This window comes from Micromys minutus, assembly GCF_963924665.1.
Source record: "Micromys minutus genome assembly, chromosome: 9".
Classification (NCBI taxonomy): domain Eukaryota; kingdom Metazoa; phylum Chordata; class Mammalia; order Rodentia; family Muridae; genus Micromys; species Micromys minutus.
The window spans coordinates 53,256,740-53,274,619 of NC_137978.1; the positions used below are offsets into that span (position 1 = coordinate 53,256,740).

Consider the following 17,880-nt stretch of genomic DNA (forward strand, 5'->3'; position numbering starts at 1 on the left):
TGCAACTCTTAAAGAGAAGGGACCAAAATCTCAAGAGGGGAGGGAAACTCGGGCAGAAATGAAAAGACGGGGGAATTTGTGGCGGCCCGGGATCGGAACGGAACCACTTCCTTTGGAGTCTGGCGTAAACCTCTTACTGCCCAAGAAGCAAAGCTTCCAACACAATCAGCGTTTGCCGTGAAGACTCCCCCAACACTGTTATATTGAAATTACAGACCTGTGCTACCTCAATTGTCTTACTTAAATAGTGATTTATTATTATTTTTTTCAGTGCACTGCCATCCTAGTTTCCCTCCAGTCTGTGAGGATGCAGCCGAACCTCACACCCTACCTTGGCATCGGTGAGGGATGGCGGTTTCCACCGCTGCCACTGCGCATCTGCGGAGCCCTGGGGCTGAGAGCGCTGGTATTTCCATCTCTTTCCACACAATAAGGCAACCTAGACCCCATTACAGCCTCGTTTTTTTGTTTTGTTTTGACCTGCCTCTCACTTTCAAAGGACCCGAGGCTGGGAGCTGTTTGGAGAGTCTATCCCTCCAGGCTGTCCTTTCTTCTGTTCCCCAGCTCCCTGAAGGTGCCTCCTGCCCTGGTTTCATTTGCCTCCCCCTGCAGCAACCTCACAATTGCCTAGGGGCTGCTGCTGGCTGGAGCAGCAGCTTCAGGGGACTCCCAGGGGGGCCAGAGCCACCGGGCTGACTAAGCCGGGGCGCTGAAGATGTCTGTGGTTACGTCTTGCCAAGCCAGGACGTGCTCAACCAACTCCTACCCTGTAAGGGAAAAGGGCCCCTCCCCTTGGAACTGTAGGGTTTCCAGGAGGCCTGGTGCTTCTCAATGCCCATCTGAGTCCCCAGCCATCCGAGGAAAATGGGCGGTGTTCTGACCTTGGAAACCCACCAATCAGCAAGCAGGCCAGTCCCGACCGCCCCCTCTGGGCCTGAGCACTGCACGTGCTTGCACTTCTGAAACTCAGATGCCCTTAAATGGGACTTGCTTTTATACGGAGAAACCTCAGACCTTCTCAGACAAGAAAGGGGGACTGCAGCTTTGTGCACAGTCACTCTGGCTTCTGAGAGGCCAAGGCAGTGGGCAAGTGAGTTGAGGTGGGGGAGGGGGGAGCTTGTCCTTCCCGCTGGACCCTCCTTCCAGATAGCTGGGTGTTCTTGGGGACATGTTTTGAAGTTGTCCCTGGGCTGATGGCTTGAGGAGGAATGTCTTGTTCTCTCATTGCCCCTTGAGCTTGGCAGGGGCAAACCCGTTTTACAGACATAGGCACCGAGAAAATGGAGAACATCTCTTGAGTGGATGGTTCGCAAACAGAGCATGGTTGATTGGCATGGGTAAGCTGGGGTTAGAAAAAGTCCAGGAGTGACGCTGGTATCAAGCCAAGGCGAAGCTGGCTTCCAGAACACTCCGATGTCTGTGTTGGGTTTTGAGACTGACCTCCAACTTACTACATAACCAAAGATGATGACCTTGAGTTTCTGAGCTTCCTGTTTCTGCCTCCGGAATGCCAACTTTATCGATGTGGATCCCCACACCCAGTTTCTGTTCTGTCGAAAATGTAACCTAGGGCATCATGCCTGCTAGGGTAGCACTGGAACCACGAAGCTACATCCCCAGTTCCTCTAAGCATACTTAAAGAAATAAAAACTCTTTAAAAATTTGCCGTCAGGCAAGGTATTTCCTGAAACTCTCTGAGTTCAGTTTTTGCACCTGTACATGGGGCTGTTGTGGGTGTGAGGATTTGCAAACGTAGACGTGTACAACCTGGACAAGGTCCTTGCACGGACTACTCTGTGGGAAGGATGCCTGGGCTGCCCCTCCCACCACCCAGCTCTGACTCTCTCGTCCAGCATCACCATGGTCAGCTGTGTGGCAGACCGTCCAAAACGGGTCAAGATCCAGTTCCCGGTAAATGCTATGGGTTTTAACCGGTAAATGCTAAACCATAACCTTCCAGAGAGAACCTAGACCTGTCTGTCTTTTCTGGTTTTGATGGAGGCCTCAGAGAAGAAAGAGAAAACAAAGACCATTTGTTTTATTTATGATAGAAAAGAAAATCAACAGGGGATGTGGGTGGGGGAAATCCACAGACCCACAGGAGGGGACCATGTTTAAATAAAGTGCGACCCATTCACTGGGTGGAATATTCAGCGCCTTGTGGAAATAATGTTTACTGAGGGTTTGTAATAACACGGGAAGATGCTTATTCTGAAAAACGCCGTGCACAGAAGGAAGCAACAGAATTGTATGTTCAGCACAAACACACCCGGGCAAAAACCAAGCCAAACAAAACGTACAAACAGAAGAAAGAGACCCGAGGGACACACACCCCAGCAGGAAACGTCTCCGGGTGGCAGGATTGAGAGCTTTTTAAAATACATTTCTCTTTCTTTCAATTGTCTCTTTATTTATTTTTCTATAAAGGGACACGGACTGGCTTAAAGTGGAAAATAACCCACACATCATCTCTCCCACCCCGAGCAGTAAGAACTCTTATTAGAAAAAAGCAAGACAGATGGTCCTCAGACCCCTGACGCTCAGGCCACTCGGAGGCTGAAGCCAGGATGGCCTCAGACCCCAGGTTATCCCCCAAAATCAAATGGGAAGTAGACTCTGAGCCTGTGTGAAGGAGATGCCAGCAGGCTGCCCTCAGCTGAAAACTTGGACAGGGTACCTGTGACTAGTTTGTAACGACCCCCAAGTGCACCAGGTCGGCTTCTCTCCAGGGAACAGCGCCAGATCAGTGGTCTATCTCTCTTCCATCCTCAGAAGCATTCCCGCCCCCTCACCTGTGTGGCAAAACCCTTCCCCTTCCCGCCAGGTGGGTCTCCCATCTGATCCCAGGTCTCCGGGAGACCTGAGCGTCTTGCAGGGCCAGCTTTGTCCTTGCCTCAGCGGTTACGCATGCTCAGTGCAGTCTCTTCCGGGGCTTGTTCCTGGTCTAGGAATTGGCCCGTTCTCTGCTGCTCCCCCACCCGCAGAGCAGTGCCTGGCCTGAACAGGACAGGCGTGTTCATCTCTTCTGTAGCCACTTCCGCCCCCCAAACCAGCTCCTCGTCCAGCTCTGACCTGTTGGCCATGACTGTGGGTGGGACTTCCGTTTAGAATCCTTCTGAGGTCCTCATAAGGGCTCATCGGGAAGATACAGGGATTGGCTGGGGATGTCTGGCACATGAGCCTAAGGGATGTGCAACAGCTTCATCTTAGCACCCCTTCTCTCAATAATAATGGCTGCGCTCACTGGGGTCTGGAACACAGTTTTTGTTTTTGTCTTTCATTTGTCTTTTTTGCAGCTTCCCTGGAATCACTGCTGTCAGTGTGCCACGGGCTTCTGGAAGTTTCCTTAATGTGTTTCGTCTTCTCCTGGGCCTAGAACCTAACCCAGACCCTACCCAGCTTGACTGGCATCTTGCCTTCTGTCTGGTCATTGCCAGAGGCTGCCCTCGGGACTGGGCTAGCCTGTGCCTGGAAGCTGGGCTATCTTCCAAAAGCACCCTGCCCCGGCCCAGCAAAAGCACCCTGCCCCGGCCCAGCCTGGCACCACCATGATAAAGCTCCTCAGGAGCCATCTATCGCCTTATCCCAATGCTCCTCAGAAACTGATGTGTGAGTAATGTGACATGGCTTTGGTAGGGGGAGAGGGAGGGGTAAGAGTAGGGGGCAGAGGACGGGAGGGGGCAGGGGACTGGGGGAGGACAGGGGACAGGGAGGGGCAGAGGAAAGGAGGCAGGAATCAGGGGAGGGTGCATGGGAGGAGGGACAGAGGACAGAGGGAGGGGGAGAAGACATCGGGCAGGGAACAGGGGAAGGGGGAGGAGACAGGGAAAGGTTCAATGGGGGGTAGGGGACAGAGGACAAGGGGAGGGGCAGTGACAGGGGACAGCGGGAGGGGGGGAGAAGATAGGGGGCAGGATTCCCTCCCTGAGGACCCACCATGAGCCCCTTTCTTGCACAGTTTTCAATTCAAGTGTGTTTAGCTGGTTCCTCATCCCAGGCCTTTGGCCTGGGATAGTCAACAGGGAGGTCCAGCAGGCGTTCTCCTCTTGTTGTCACATGGAAACTCCTTCCCCATTCCAATCCTGAATCATCCAGAAAGTGCCCCAGCCTCAGTTCCCACAGCTCCATGGCCACCCCTGGGATCTGGGAAGGTTTTTAAAGGGTCCAGTGTCCAAAATTTCGTCATCCTCCAACTTGTCAGGCCTGGCCCTGACTGTGACTCTCACCCCCCTGGCTCCTGGATCTTCTCAAGATCAGTATCCCTTTTCTCTCAACATCTTTGTCTCCCTCGGAATGGAGAAAGGGCTTGGTAGGCAGGATAACAGGGTGGACCTCTGCCTTTCTTCCTGGAGTTGGGTTCTCTTGGATGTGAAAGATGGAGGGTCTGGAAGCTCCACTAGAATCCATACTCCACACCACCATCCCGGTCCTGTCTCTCCTCATCCCTTCTCATCCCAGAGCAGATGAGATGGCCACCAGGCAGAGACAGTCACAGGGATGAGAACACAAGCGGTGACTGTCCTGGTGGTTTGCAGGCAGAGGGGATTCTGAACTCTTGGGGGTCTACTGAGGTCAGGTGGTGATGGGCACAGCAGGGGCCTGGAAAAGGGAGCCTGGAACCACATCTGCACCCCTGCCTCCCAAGACCTCAGTGGCGATGTGATTAATATGCAAATAGAACTCTGGCCAACATGGATGCCTTTCTCCTTCCAGCACACTGAACTCTGAGGTAACAAAAACAAAACAAAACCTAAAAAGTGGGCCTTGGACAATGCGCTCTGCAGAGTTCCCATGGATGCCTTCAGCTTTGACAGTGCCTGTCCTTCTGGCCAACCCTCAGGGGTATCCCGAACTCCTTCCTGTGTCTGCCCAAACCTCCTTCTTCAGATCTTCCCACCTCCGCTCTAGATGCTTCTAGAAGCTTCTAAGGTGGGCCTCGGTGCTTAGAAATTGGTAAGACCATAGGAAGGTGGTCTGTGGAAGCTCACAGAAAGCCAACCAGCTTGAGAAGCGCCCTGGAGGGTGCCCTTGCCCCCCGAAACTGTGATTGGGATAAGACTATGACCTGGAATTCCTGCCAGGAATTCTGATTTGAAGCCCAGCGCTAGGTCAGTCACTCATGCACTTGTGGGATGCTAGGCCCTGGCTTCAAAGTTGTAGCAGACCTGTAGCTGTTAAAGAATACTCCAAAGCCTGGGGTGGAGGAGAGATGACTTTCCACTCCACTGACGGCCATGTTCCTGCCTGCCTCTTACCCAGAGTGATGGGCAGGGAGTTTCTCTGAATCGCGATGCAGCCCGGCAGAGGGACTGTTAGACAGTGGTCTGAGGCACATCGGGGACAGGCAAGGTCAGGACGGCAGGCAGAAGGGTGCCCCGGGCAGAAGGAAAAGCCTGTAACTCCTTAGGCACAAACCTGGGCGAGATGTGGTCCGCCAGGAAGCAGAGTGTACGCCTGCGCCCCACACAATAGATCCGATCATCCACCACAGCACACTGGAAGGCTTCAGGGTAAGGCAAGCGGTACGTGGCACACTCATACCAGAGCCGTGTGCTGGCACTGCAGCGGTGCACGCTGATACCCAGGCTGCGGTTGAGGTCAAAACGATAGAGAAAGCCATTGACAGCCACCATCTCGGCCGTGCGGTCCTTGCTGCCCCCCGTGGGCCCCGCCCACCAACGCTGTTCCTGCGGCGAGAATCGGAGCAGCAAGTAGCGCAGGCTGCCCCCGGTGACAAAGATCTCATTGGCGCACACCGTGGCTGTGTGTGCCAGGGCAAATGTGTCATTTGGGAGCGGCGGGGCAAAGGTCCAGCGGTCCAGGCGAGGGTCGTAACGCTCCACTGTGTTCAGACACTCACCTCCAATGGCATAGAGGTACCCGTCCAGGGCTACCAGCCGGCAGTGAGGCCGGGCCTGGTTCAGTGGGCACACCTCACTCCAGATCGCCGTCAGGGGGTTGTAGCAGAAGACACGTTTGGAGGGTTGGCCCCCAGGTCCCTGGCAGCCAGACACCACAAACAGATAATTGAATAAAGAACAGAAAGCACAACCCTGGGACATGGCCTCCAGGGGGAGCTGGGATAGCGGGTGCCAGGCATCCTGCACATTGTCATAGCAACAGAGCCGGCCACTGTCTTCCTGGGGACACATGTCTGCCACTACCAGGCACTTGTGGCCACGGAACCTGCGCTGGAGGATCAGGTTCCGCTCCGCTCCGCTCAGACCCCCGTAGATGTCTGTGCTTCGGAGGACCTGAAGGTAGTTATCACTCAACACCTTGTAAGCCGCCTCCTTCAGGGCCTCTAGGCCCTGCCTCTTGGCCAAGGTCAGCACCTCGTAGCAATTGCCCAGGTCCAGGCGGATATCCAGAGCTGAAGCAGGCGTGAGGGGGATGTGGAAGAAATTGGTCCCAGCTACAAGCTGCACATGGGGCTCCCCGTGGCTGCAGACTGAACTGTGCTGGGCTCTCTGGTCCTGATGGGCAGGAAGGGGTATCGCGAAGCCTTCGGGCTGCAGCTGGAGCTCTGGGTTCTCAGCGATCTGCAGGAGGCTCACCTTTCTGCTGAAACCAGGTGTAGAGGGGGAGGGCACAGACTGTGGGGATGCTACTTCAGATGCGCCACCATCATCTTGGTCTCTGGAGGCTGCTCCTGTGACCAGGGGCTCTGGTCCAGGTCTGGGGGATGCAGCATCCTCAGCCAGAGCTGCTGTGCAGGGGACTGGTCTGGAGACAGCCTTCGATGTGGACTCCACAAAGTAGTCATACACTCTGCCCTTCAGCTCTGGCCCCTCTGCCTTCTGTATAATACTCTCCTCCATCCGGATCCGGGCCACAGATGAGAAGGTATGGGAAGCATCGGTGGCTCCTTCCTGCTGCTGCGTAGCCAAGCCCATGTGTGCAGCAGCCTGGAGGGCCCCGGCCTCTCCCCTGCTGACCCCTGTCCTGTGGGTGAAGATCCAGCTCTGGTTCATGTCACTGTTGACCAGTGTGGGATCGGTCCAGCCGCTGGGGGATTCCGGGTCCCCAGACCCTGTTTCCTCTGGGGGTCTGCCGTCTCGCCATGGAGAGAGCCTGTCACCCACACAGCTGCCACCTACCCCTGGGACAAGTCGGGCTGGGGAGCTTGTAGGTTCACAGCCCGAATGAGGGGTGTGGGGAGGGTTGGGCTTACCTCTAACAGCTGTTCTGGCTTCCTGGCCACCGCAGGGAGGAGGCACCTGCTGAGAGTCTGGCCGCTGTCTCTCCTGACTTTCATCAGAGCCTTTTCTTGCACACTCTTCAGACGTGGAAGTGTCCAGGATGCAGGAGTCTTCTGGATCCTCCAAACTGTAGTCCAGTGGGGTCCCAGCCCCCTTGCTGGCCTTCCTGTGTCTCGGACCTTTTGACAGGGTCCCCAGTGGAGCCTCCTGGAAGGCAGGTTGTCCCAAGCCCTCTGTTTCATTTTCTTCTTTGTGGCGCTTGCTGTTTCTCCCCGCCTGCCCGACTGGGGCAGGCCTGGACTTGTAGAGTTTGTAAGCCGCAGTCACCAAGAGCAGCGCGACTGCAGACAGCACCACCTTGCTGGTCAGCTGCATGTCCAAATGCCAGTCCTGGGTCTCTGCTCCTTTTCCGGTGGGGAGCATGCTGGCCAGGGACAGAGGAATGCCAAGAATCCAATTAATGATTGCCCAATAGGGACCGGTTCCTGGATCCTGCTGGGGAGTGGGAGGGAGTCCCTAGCCGGATCTGGCCAGCAGTTGCTGGAGCAGAGGTGACTTTGAGTCCGCTGAGGCGGACCTGGCACAAGGGATGGCTAAGGTCACAGCTGGCCTCTTTTGGTTCTTCCCTGAAGGGAGGGAGGGTCCCGACTGGAGGCTGAGCTTCAGATCAGTCACCTGCGGCCCCTGGCGGGCATTCGGAGTGTCCATCAGGGGTTCACAGAAGAAGGAAGCTCTTTGAAGAACTGTTGCCAGATGCCTGGAAACCTGTGCAATTGCTCTTTATGTGTGAGGGTGTTTGTTTTCTTTTGCAAATCCTTAGGTTGGAAGCCTGGAGCAGTTTTTGCAGTGGTTCCTGGGGGCAGATGGGACCACAGTTACCAGGTGTGTAAGGCACAGTCTTGGCCCTAACAGAGGGGTCAGCGTTTAACCAACCAAGCAAAGAAGCAGCGGAGGACTCTGGGCTGGGCTGGGAGCCAAGCCACCTGACTGGGCTCTTGGCCGCCTCTGCCCTCCTTCTGTGCCCAACAAGTTGAAGAGGAACCAGCTTTGCTGAAGCAGCCAAGAAATCTAGGGCCTTAGCACCCAAATAAAATGAGACCCTACCTCTTCTTCATGATGAGTCAACCTCATAGAAAAAGAGGCCCATGGAGGAGTGACATGTCCCAACCCACACCCACCTTAGCATCAACACTGTGGACCCCAGACCCAAATCTGCCGTTCACCAGCTGTGTGACCTTAAGCAAGTGACTTTCCTTCTCTGTGTCTGCCTGAAAAGTCTCGGGGAGGATGGGGTGGGGGAGGAGGTTGGACAGCATCGTTAACTCATCAGGTCGTAGTCAACATGCATGAAGTCTCATGTTGCTAAAGCTCAGCTACTCTTGGCTATTTTTATCCCCCCCCCCGCCCCCGTGTCACCAGGGTTCTCTACTGGTTCTCAAGGGTGGGTGCCGAGGTCCCAATTGCAACGGTGGTAAAGTCAATGAGGAAGAGTTGGGGCCCAGCTCTGCTCTGAATAAACCTCCATCTGTGCACAGGATTCAGGTGCTCAGATGCCTACTTGCCCGATGCACACTCGAGAGCACGAGTGCGAGCGCGCGCGCATGCGCGCGCGCACACACACACACACACACACACACATGTACATGTGGCATGTGTCTGTTCTTCTGCCTTGTAAATCCTGAGGACTGAACTTGGATTCCCATACTTGGCTGGAGTTTATTCATCTCCTGAGCCATCTTGCCGGCCTCCTGGGCTCCCCTTATCGGGTCCTTATGTGTGTGAGCCTCCACCCAACAGCCTCAGTTTACCCTTCTGTGTGTGGCAGTCTAGTATGCCCTACTCTTGTGACTCCTGCAGGCCAGGACTCCTTATCGTTAGTGGTGGGGATCTTTCCAGATGTCCAGGTCAAGTCAAACTCCAGGCCTCCCTGGGCCCTTCCATGGCTGCCTTCCTGAGCTCTCTATCCTTCCAAACCAGCTTTCCCTTCCCCAGTCTCTTCTTTCAGCGTGTTCCCCCATCTTTACTACTAGTATATAACCAAAGGCCCTATGCAAGGCGTCTGCAATCTGCAGGACTGACTCCTGGCCGACCTGGATAATTCGGGCTAGAGCCAGCAAGGGAGGAGTTGTCAGCTGAATCAGGTGGGCTGCTGCTCACAGCTGATGCTCACAGACACCCCCCTCCCTGGGAAACCTAAACTGGAGGTCTCCACCTCTCAACAGTCAGCATGTGAGTGTTTGTAATATGGCTTTGCTGTTCCTCTGTTACAGGAAGGCCACCAGAGCAGAGAATGCAGCCAAGAGAGGGGAGTTTGTCCCTTGTGGTCCTCAAGAGGAGGGGGAGTGTCTACTCCGGAGGCCTCCAGGGAGTCAGAGCAGAGAGGGGAGAAAGGAAACTGACCATTTCAAAGCTGGAAGATCAGAAGTCCCTGTTCATCCAGAGAAGCTCGGGAGGCAGGCCGGAGGCTCCATGGTCCCTGGAGGCATCGTCTCCCTTACAAAGCGTTAGGGTTCTAAGTTAGGCTCCAGGCCAGGGTTCCCTCCATCTGCAGGTGAACAAACGCTACCCAGATGCCATAAATTACAGGTTTTTTTTTTTCATTCTATATAAATGAAACTGAACAGAACAAATGGAGATGGGGGTGAAATTAAGAGGTAATTGGAAGTCTATAGAAGGCTTCTGTGGACGTGTCTTCCTGACACCAATCTGATCTCCTGTGTGCTCGCTGTTGAGAGGCCAAGGCTGAGGAGGGTAGGAATAGAGTAAGGACGGGGAACACTGGACAGCACAGGGAAGACATATACCCTCTTAATAATCAAATTCGAGGCTTTCTTACTGCACAAGCGTGTGCCTCCTCCGTGGACCCATATTCACGAGGGATTGATTGTACTCGAAGATGAGAAACAAGTTGCTCCTGGTTTGAATGATGGGACAACCGAAGCCCAGAGGGTGGTCTGCTCTGGCATCAGGCACTGGAATTCAGGGCACTGGGCTGGGCTGGATGTGGAGGAAGTCTGGTGAAGGCCCCTCCTACTCACCCTGAAGATCTCCAGCACACTTCTGTGGAGATTTTGGTTTCTACACTCACACAGGGGTGTTCTGTGGACGAGCTCACCAGGACATGGACTGGACCTTGGGTACTGTGTGTCCCAGAATGCCCTCCCCCAGCTGCTGGGCATGGCCTGCCCTGCCCACCATGCTTCCCGATTGATCAGTTTTGAGGGCTGGGAACCAAACCCACAGCCTTGCACACGCCCTGCCTGGGTCTTGAGATGCTGAAACGGGCCGGGTTTGGGATTCACCCTGGGAATCTCAGCACTATGAAGGCAGAGGCAGTGAGTTCAAAGCCAGCCTAGGCTACATCGTGAGGCTGTTTCTGAACACAGGCACACAATCATACTTTCACAGCCTCATACAGTCAAACATTCACACACACAAACTCACACTCAGTCAGACACAGTAGCTCACACATTAACATACTCATTTTAAGGCTCAAACTCACATGCTTGCATACTTATTCACTCATATATGCAAACATCTCTGACACAAGCATTCAACATTCACACACACACACACTTATTGAATAACATGCTTATACAATGAGTCCCATAAACATGCACCAGTCACACACACACACATCATAAACATCCTCATAAACACACGAATCACAACCACACATTAACATACACTCACACATACCCATATTCAGACAAACATCCTCAAATACACACATATTTACATGCACATACTCACACTGACACACATACACACACATTGCCAAACACAGTCACACACTCATAGAGACTCACACAGAACTCCCAGACTCTTTCACTCACACAGTGGCTCACAGGTGATCACAGTCACACTAGTACACAATACTCTCACACGTGCATAAGGTCACACATTTACACTCACACTCAGTTGCCAACACACTGCCATGGTGACACACAGAATATTACACATGCATAAATTCACACATAAATTCACATCTGTATGCATTCATACACACGTTCTTCGATATATACACACATAGTCTCATACACTTACACACAGTGACATGAATTTACACATACAGAGTGATACACACTTGCCCTTCATACCTGTCCTCACACTCAAACACACTCAACAGAACTACACAAGATCACACAACCATTCCCACTCACACAATCTCACACACTCACATCACACTTACACAGTCACAGGGACACAGTCATTGCTGACGTACTCTGACACACTCATGCACTCCCAAACAGTCACATTCTCACACTTACATATACTCGAACGCACACAATACTCTTTCATACCTTTCCACATATACCCCCCACACACAGAGGATCATACACACAATCACACGTGACTGGTCTCACACAGCCATACACTATCACCTATCGTATCTCACGTTGCCACACACCATCACACACTCACCCACTCACCCACATTCACTTACACACATTCAGTGAATACTGGGCCAGACACACCCTAGGTGGAACAGGAGAAGGCAGAGCTGGGAAGATTGTTCAAGAACATTAGAGGCTGTGTAGGAGCGGGTGCCATGAGTCACATGACATGAGGGTCAGAGTAGTGGCTGTTCACCATGTGATCACAGTGCAAAACTTACAGCTCTGTGTGTGTGTGTGTGCGTGCACGTGTATGTGCAAGAACATGCAGAGCCCCCATGTATCAAAATTCTCTCTCTCTCTCTTTCTCTCTCTCTCTCTCTCTCTCTCTCTCTCTCTCTCTGTGTGTGTGTGTGTGTGTTTGTGTGTGTGTGTGTGTGTCACATGCACATGCAAGAACATGCAGAGCCCCCAAGGATCAAAGTCTGGCTTCTTCCTCAGTCCCCACATTATTTTTTGAGACAGGGTCTCTCACTGAACTGGAGCTTGCTGACTCAGCGAGGCTGGCTGGCCAGTGAGCCCCCAGGGTCCTCCTGTCTCCACTTCCCCAGCACTGGGATTACAGGACCAGGCCACCAAGCCTGTGTTTTTACATGAGTGGTGAGGATCTAAACTCAGGCCCACATGCTTATTCAATCAACACTATGCCAACTGAGCCATCAGCCCGGGAACTATCAACCCATTTTACTGATGAAAATGTTGAGACTCCTAGGAGGCAAGGATGGTTCCTTATTTAAGGTCTCATGTGGAGGTGAGTCTTCTCGTTCACCTTGGACCCTCCACCCATTTAGATCATGGATTGTTATGTTCCAAGTGAGCACAGGCCAGGGACAGGACTCTGGAGAAGGCAAGGCACGCTGCAGCTGGTGAAAGGGTGCCTGACAAGAGTTTCAGATGCTTGGCACGAAAGGCTGTGTTGTTTTAGCTTCAGATAAGGAAGTGAGGGCCGGTAGGGTGTGCCTATGAATTTGACTTGGAAATGGAATGTGACATGATTTGTGTTCACCGTGGGAGACGGCAGCCATTTTCTGCTGCTTTCTTCCTGGGGTAGAAAGAGGTGAAGGCAGGACACGTCCTGAGGTAGGAACATGAACCAGTAAGGCCTTCGTACGTCGCCAAGATCCCCCTTCACTGTGGGCTCCGTGACCACAGTCACACTAATACAGTAGCCTGAGCACCACTTACTGGGTCCTTCCACCATCAAACAATCACGCCAGTCCAGTTTTCTCATATTTTAAAATTACGTGTGGACACAGGTGTTTTTATGTGCATGTGAGTGCAGGGGCCCCAGAGGCCAGAAAGGTTGGATCCCCTGAAGCTGGAGTTACAGATGGCTGGGAGCTATCTGATGTGGGAACTGAACTGGGGTCCTCTGGAAGAGCAGCCAGTGTTCGTAAGCAGTGACCTCACATCTGGGCCCCGAAGATGGATGCAGGGCTGTTACTGGACGTCTTTGTCCCTCTTGTCGATGTAGCTACTTTGCATCAGACTCCGCTTTCTGTGTTTACTATTAATTTGGCTGCGTCACGTGGCTGATCACGGCCAGGTGGCTGAACCTGGCTTGAAGGCACAGGATGCTGTCACACCCAATCCAGTGACAGTCCCTCCTCTACAATGTCCCTGCCGCCTCCAGCCCTGCCATGCTGATAGCTGTAGAGAGCTCCCTGTGCCTGGCTCTCCTCCCAGACCTTCCAGAACATCTCTCTTCTGCTTCAACATGCCTTGCCTGCCACAGTCTGGCCACAGAACATCCTGGGGCTCCCCAAAGCTTCTCCACTCAAAAGTAAATGGCTGGCCCGTTCTGCCCAGTCCCTCCGATGGCTGGCCTCATTTGTCACTGTCTCCAAATACCCATTCTGCTGCAGCCAAGCAGTTTTACTGTCCCTTTGTCTCTGCCACCACACTGGCCATCTCTCTACTCACGGTGCTCCCCCCCCCCAGATCTGTTCAGCTCATGTTTGCAAAACCCACGCTTGAGACTGGGTTTTGTCCTTAGGGCCTCACACGAGGGCAAGCGTTCTCCACTCAGACCCAGACCTCAGCCGCTCTGAGTGTCCTGGGGGTGGGGGTTGGGAGATGGCTAGAAAGATGCATGCTCATGGAAGGTTCTGGAACAATTCCGAAAGGCTCGAGACAGCCACACACTGGGCTCTTGAGAAATCCATGCCAGACTGACACCTGAGGAGAGTGACATGGTTTGAAGTATGAATTTGGGGTTATCTTTCTGCAAGAAAAAGCCAAGTAAGTTTGGAAGCACTACATGAATGACCCCTGGGCCTCAATTTCTTTGTCTCTAAATGGGATCAGTGAGACTTGCTTCTGTTACTGCTGCAAAGAGTTAAGGATAAGATGCCTTTGGGGCTGTATCTGGTGGAGGGAATGAGGAGGCATCAACAGCCAGAAAAGCAAAGGCCTGTGCCCTACATGGACTTAAGGCAGCTCAGCGTGGCCCAGGGCTATTCCAACTAATGCTTTTCAAATGGAAGATGAAGGGGAGAAGGTGGAGAGGCTGGCTCCAGCCCGCACTGGGGAGGGTGAGAGGAGAAAGGGGGACTGCAGACAGAACAGTCCAGAAGCTGGACCTGTGTGAGACAGATGAACCCTGCATTCAATCAGGAGGCAGCCTTGTCCCCTGGAGATCTGTTACTGGTGAAGAAGTCAAAGAGAGTCATCAGCTTTGCTGAACACCTACTATGTGCCAGGCACCGAGCACAGGACTTCACAGCCTGCGTTGGTAATTTCTTATGCCAGCCCTGGAGCAGACACGGGACAAGTGTTCATTCGGTTATGGCTCAGTTAGATTTTCCTGTACAACCAGAAAAAAAGTGTATTTTCTAGGCTCCTTTGCGGCTGGAAAAGAGGTGTTTGGCTGAGCCACAGCCTGAGACTGATGGGCAGAAATGACAAGGTGGCTGAGTTTAGGAAGGGAGGGGCCCTTGTGTTCTCTCCTCTTCGCTCTGCCAGTCAGTAAGTCAGTCTGTCTGTCTGTCCACCTGTCTGTTTGTCTTTCCCCTGCCCTGGGAACAGGTTAGTCTGCCCTGGTCTCCCAGGAAGGGAGGGACCCTTGTGTTCTCTCCTTTTCTTTCTGTCTCTGTCAGCCAGCCAGCCAGCCACCCAGTCAATCAGTGAGTCTGTTGTCTGTCTGTCCATCTGTCCGTCCATCTTTCCCCTGCCCTGTTAACAGGTTAGTCTCCCCTAAACTCCCAGAAAGGGAAGGACCCTTGTGTTCTCTCCTTTTCTTTCTTTCTGTCAGTCAGTCTGTCTGTCCATCTGTCTTTCCTCTCTGCCCTGGTAGCAGGTCAGTCTCCCCTGGACTCCCAGTCCAGAATCTACCTTGAAAATAGTCTACTATTGACTTAGGCATCGAGGCATTGAACCTGGTGGCTGCAGCAGTTCCTGGGTTGCTGTGAAATTTTTTGGGGGTGAGGGTGAGGTGTTCTGGGAACTGAGATTTAAGGGATGCACGAGGCCCTTCCAAACCAAGTCTGTTTGCACAAAGGATCTGAGGCAGGAGACTTGGGTTAATGGGCCCAAGTAGCAGTGATGGGAATTAATTTCTAACTGGGTGCAATGACGTGGAACCAAGCAATCAGTGGCACCTGGAACCAGAAAGATGGAGAGGAGAACCGAGGGAAGAGATGGAGGAGGCGGCTCAGTCTGTGAGTTGCTTGTCCAGTGAGCAGAGGGACCGGAGTTTGAGCATCAGAACCCAGGTAAAAAGCCCATGGGTGAACATCCAAATCTCGGTGCTAGAAAAGCAAAGACAAGAGGATCTCAGCCGGTGCAGCTAACCAAGTGAGCTCCAGGTTTAGTAAGAAACCATGTTTGGGCTGCAGAGATGGCTCAGTGGTTAGAGCACCGACTGCTCTTCCAGACGTCCTGAGTTCAATTCCCAGCAACCACATGGTGGCTACAAGGTTTGTAGTGTGAAGATGGCATCCCAGCTCATGCTGTAGCTGTCTTCCGGGTGCCGTCCTCTCGTGGGCGTCTAGGTGGTGGCAGACACACTGCCTATCTGACACAGCCGAGGCCACACTTTCTGTCTGTGGCATCCTAGAAGAGGTCAGAAAGAGGCCATGCCTGGTGCCTGTGTATCTGTCTGCTGGTGTGTGCCTGCCTGCCACTGTTCCAAGGCTATCCTCGGAGTCAGAGCTTCTCCAAGCTGCAGAGACATCAGATAGCCCAACTCTGGTACTGTTGGTGAGAGAGCAGAACCCATGCAAAGAGGTGGCTTGCCCCAAACCAGTGTGCCTGCCAGGACCATTGCTCCGGGACCCCGAAGGCCTCACTTGCAGGAGGCTCCCATGTTCGCACATGCTCTGGGATAAATCTGACCCTTGGTGTATATATATATATATATATATATATATATATATATATATATATATATATATTTTTTTTTTTTTTTGCTCCATTCTCTAGATAGGCACTCCTTAGTTTCACAAAGGGAAAAGACCCGAGAGCAAAGAGATATTGCCCGATCCTCTCTAGGAGGCGGAGGAGCTGGGGGTTCACGAAAACTCCTGTTCTTCTGAGGAATCCTTCTCTCTGGTGCCTTCCCCAGGAGGAGCTGAGACAGAGCCAGGCAGAAGAACGGACACAAAGCCAGGCAGACTGTGTCCGCAGGGAGGGCCAGACTCCTAGCTGGTATTTGATAAATGTTTGCTGAATAAACAAACGAGGGACTGAGGCCAGACCAAGAAACCCTTTAACAATCAACCTGGCCACGGCACCAAGAGCCCAGTACAGAGTTTCTATGATCTCTTTTGTTTCTGAAAGGCTGTGTTTCCTGTGTCCCCACAACCAGGACCCAGAGGGAGGATGGGAAGGCCACAGACAATGGGAACACCTGGCCCTGACTCTGGGAGAAGTATAATTGCTCTGCCCAGAGATCACGGAGGAAGTAGCAGGAATAAGTGGGTGGGGGCAGGGCGGGAGGGGGAGATCCTGGGAGGGGATCAGTTTGCACAAAGGCTCCAAGGTAGGAGCCAGAGTAGCGGAGGCAGCCACACCAGGGTGAGCGTGAGTGTCTGTGGCAAGGACCAATGACGTAAAAGCCTGTTGGGGGTCTGAGTTCAGCTCTGTGTTCTTTCTAAAAGCCTTCCAGAGGGGGAGAGGGGCAAAGCAGGTACGTGTGCAGAGTTGGGTGGCTCAGGAGGTGGTTCCTCGGGTGATGTGCCCGCCACATGAGTGTGAAGACCTGGCTGGGTATGGTGCTGTACGTGGGCACACCCAGCAGTGGGAAAGCAGAGGTGTGAGCATTCCTGGCTCACCAGTCTAGGCTGCTCAGCAAGTCCCAGGTCCCCGTGACACTCCGAGTCAAATACACAAGGGTGACAGCTCCCAAGGAACTACACTTTGGACTGATGACTTAAACACACACACACACACACACACACACACACACACACGAGAGAGAGAGAGAGAGAGAGAGATACACGTGCACACACACATGCACACAAACACACATGCACACACACACACACACACACACACACACACGAGAGAGAGAGAGAGAGAGAGAGAGAGAGAGAGATACATGTGTACACACACATGCACACACACACACACATGCACACACAAATAGCAAAACCAAGTGCTCCTAGCAGGGCTGAGGAGATCTGAAGACTGGAAATCCCCAAACTCAAGATGGCCTTCAAAAGTAAACCGTGGGATTCAGTTTCAGTAAATCCATGCATGTTGGACATCAAGTGACTTCTGTTCCACAAGGCTTTACCTCCTAGCCTGTGACGTAAACAGGGTATTAGGTGTTCCCCTCTTGCCTGCATGCCCAAAGCAGGACCTTGCCAGAATTGTTGGTGGGCAGTCCGGATGCCCAGGCTGTCGGGGTCCCTGGTTACAACCCCCTGTGTTCTTTGGAAGCTTCTCCCTTTGAGCAGAGCAAAACATCATCAAATGCAAGTGAGGAAGTCATAGCTGGCCTTTACGCTTCCTGTCTCTCTCAATCCCGAGAAGCAACCCTGAGGGCCAGTGCTGCTGTCACTGTTAAAAAGGGAAACTGAGGCTCCGAGCAGCTAAATGATGCATAATCAAAAAGGTATAGAAAACCCAGAAGTGTCTGAAATCTGTAGCCGCTCTGTAACACATTAAATGAACTCTATCTGACCTGTAACCCCCAGACTGGGCATTACCTGTCTGTGACTGAGCTAAGGTTGGACTGGAGGGTGACCAGCCACGGGGCAGCCTGTAGAACTCGTTTTTCTTGCTGTGGGTTAGCTGGAGGCAGTCACTGGGCCAGACTAGTTGTCCAGAACCTTCTA

General features: G+C 52.9%; 1 protein-coding gene across 1 annotated transcript; it reads right to left on the reverse strand.

The window, feature by feature from the left end:
- Positions 1 to 2,121: 2,121 nt before the first annotated feature.
- On the reverse strand, positions 2,122 to 7,625 carry KLHDC7A (kelch domain containing 7A; the record flags this gene model as incomplete). Its single annotated transcript, XM_080921073.1, has 1 exon — positions 2,122 to 7,625. The coding sequence occupies one exon, from the start codon at positions 7,623 to 7,625 to the stop codon at positions 5,313 to 5,315; it is 2,313 nt and encodes a 770-aa protein (XP_080777199.1). The 3' UTR covers positions 2,122 to 5,312.
- Positions 7,626 to 17,880: the final 10,255 nt, after the last annotated feature.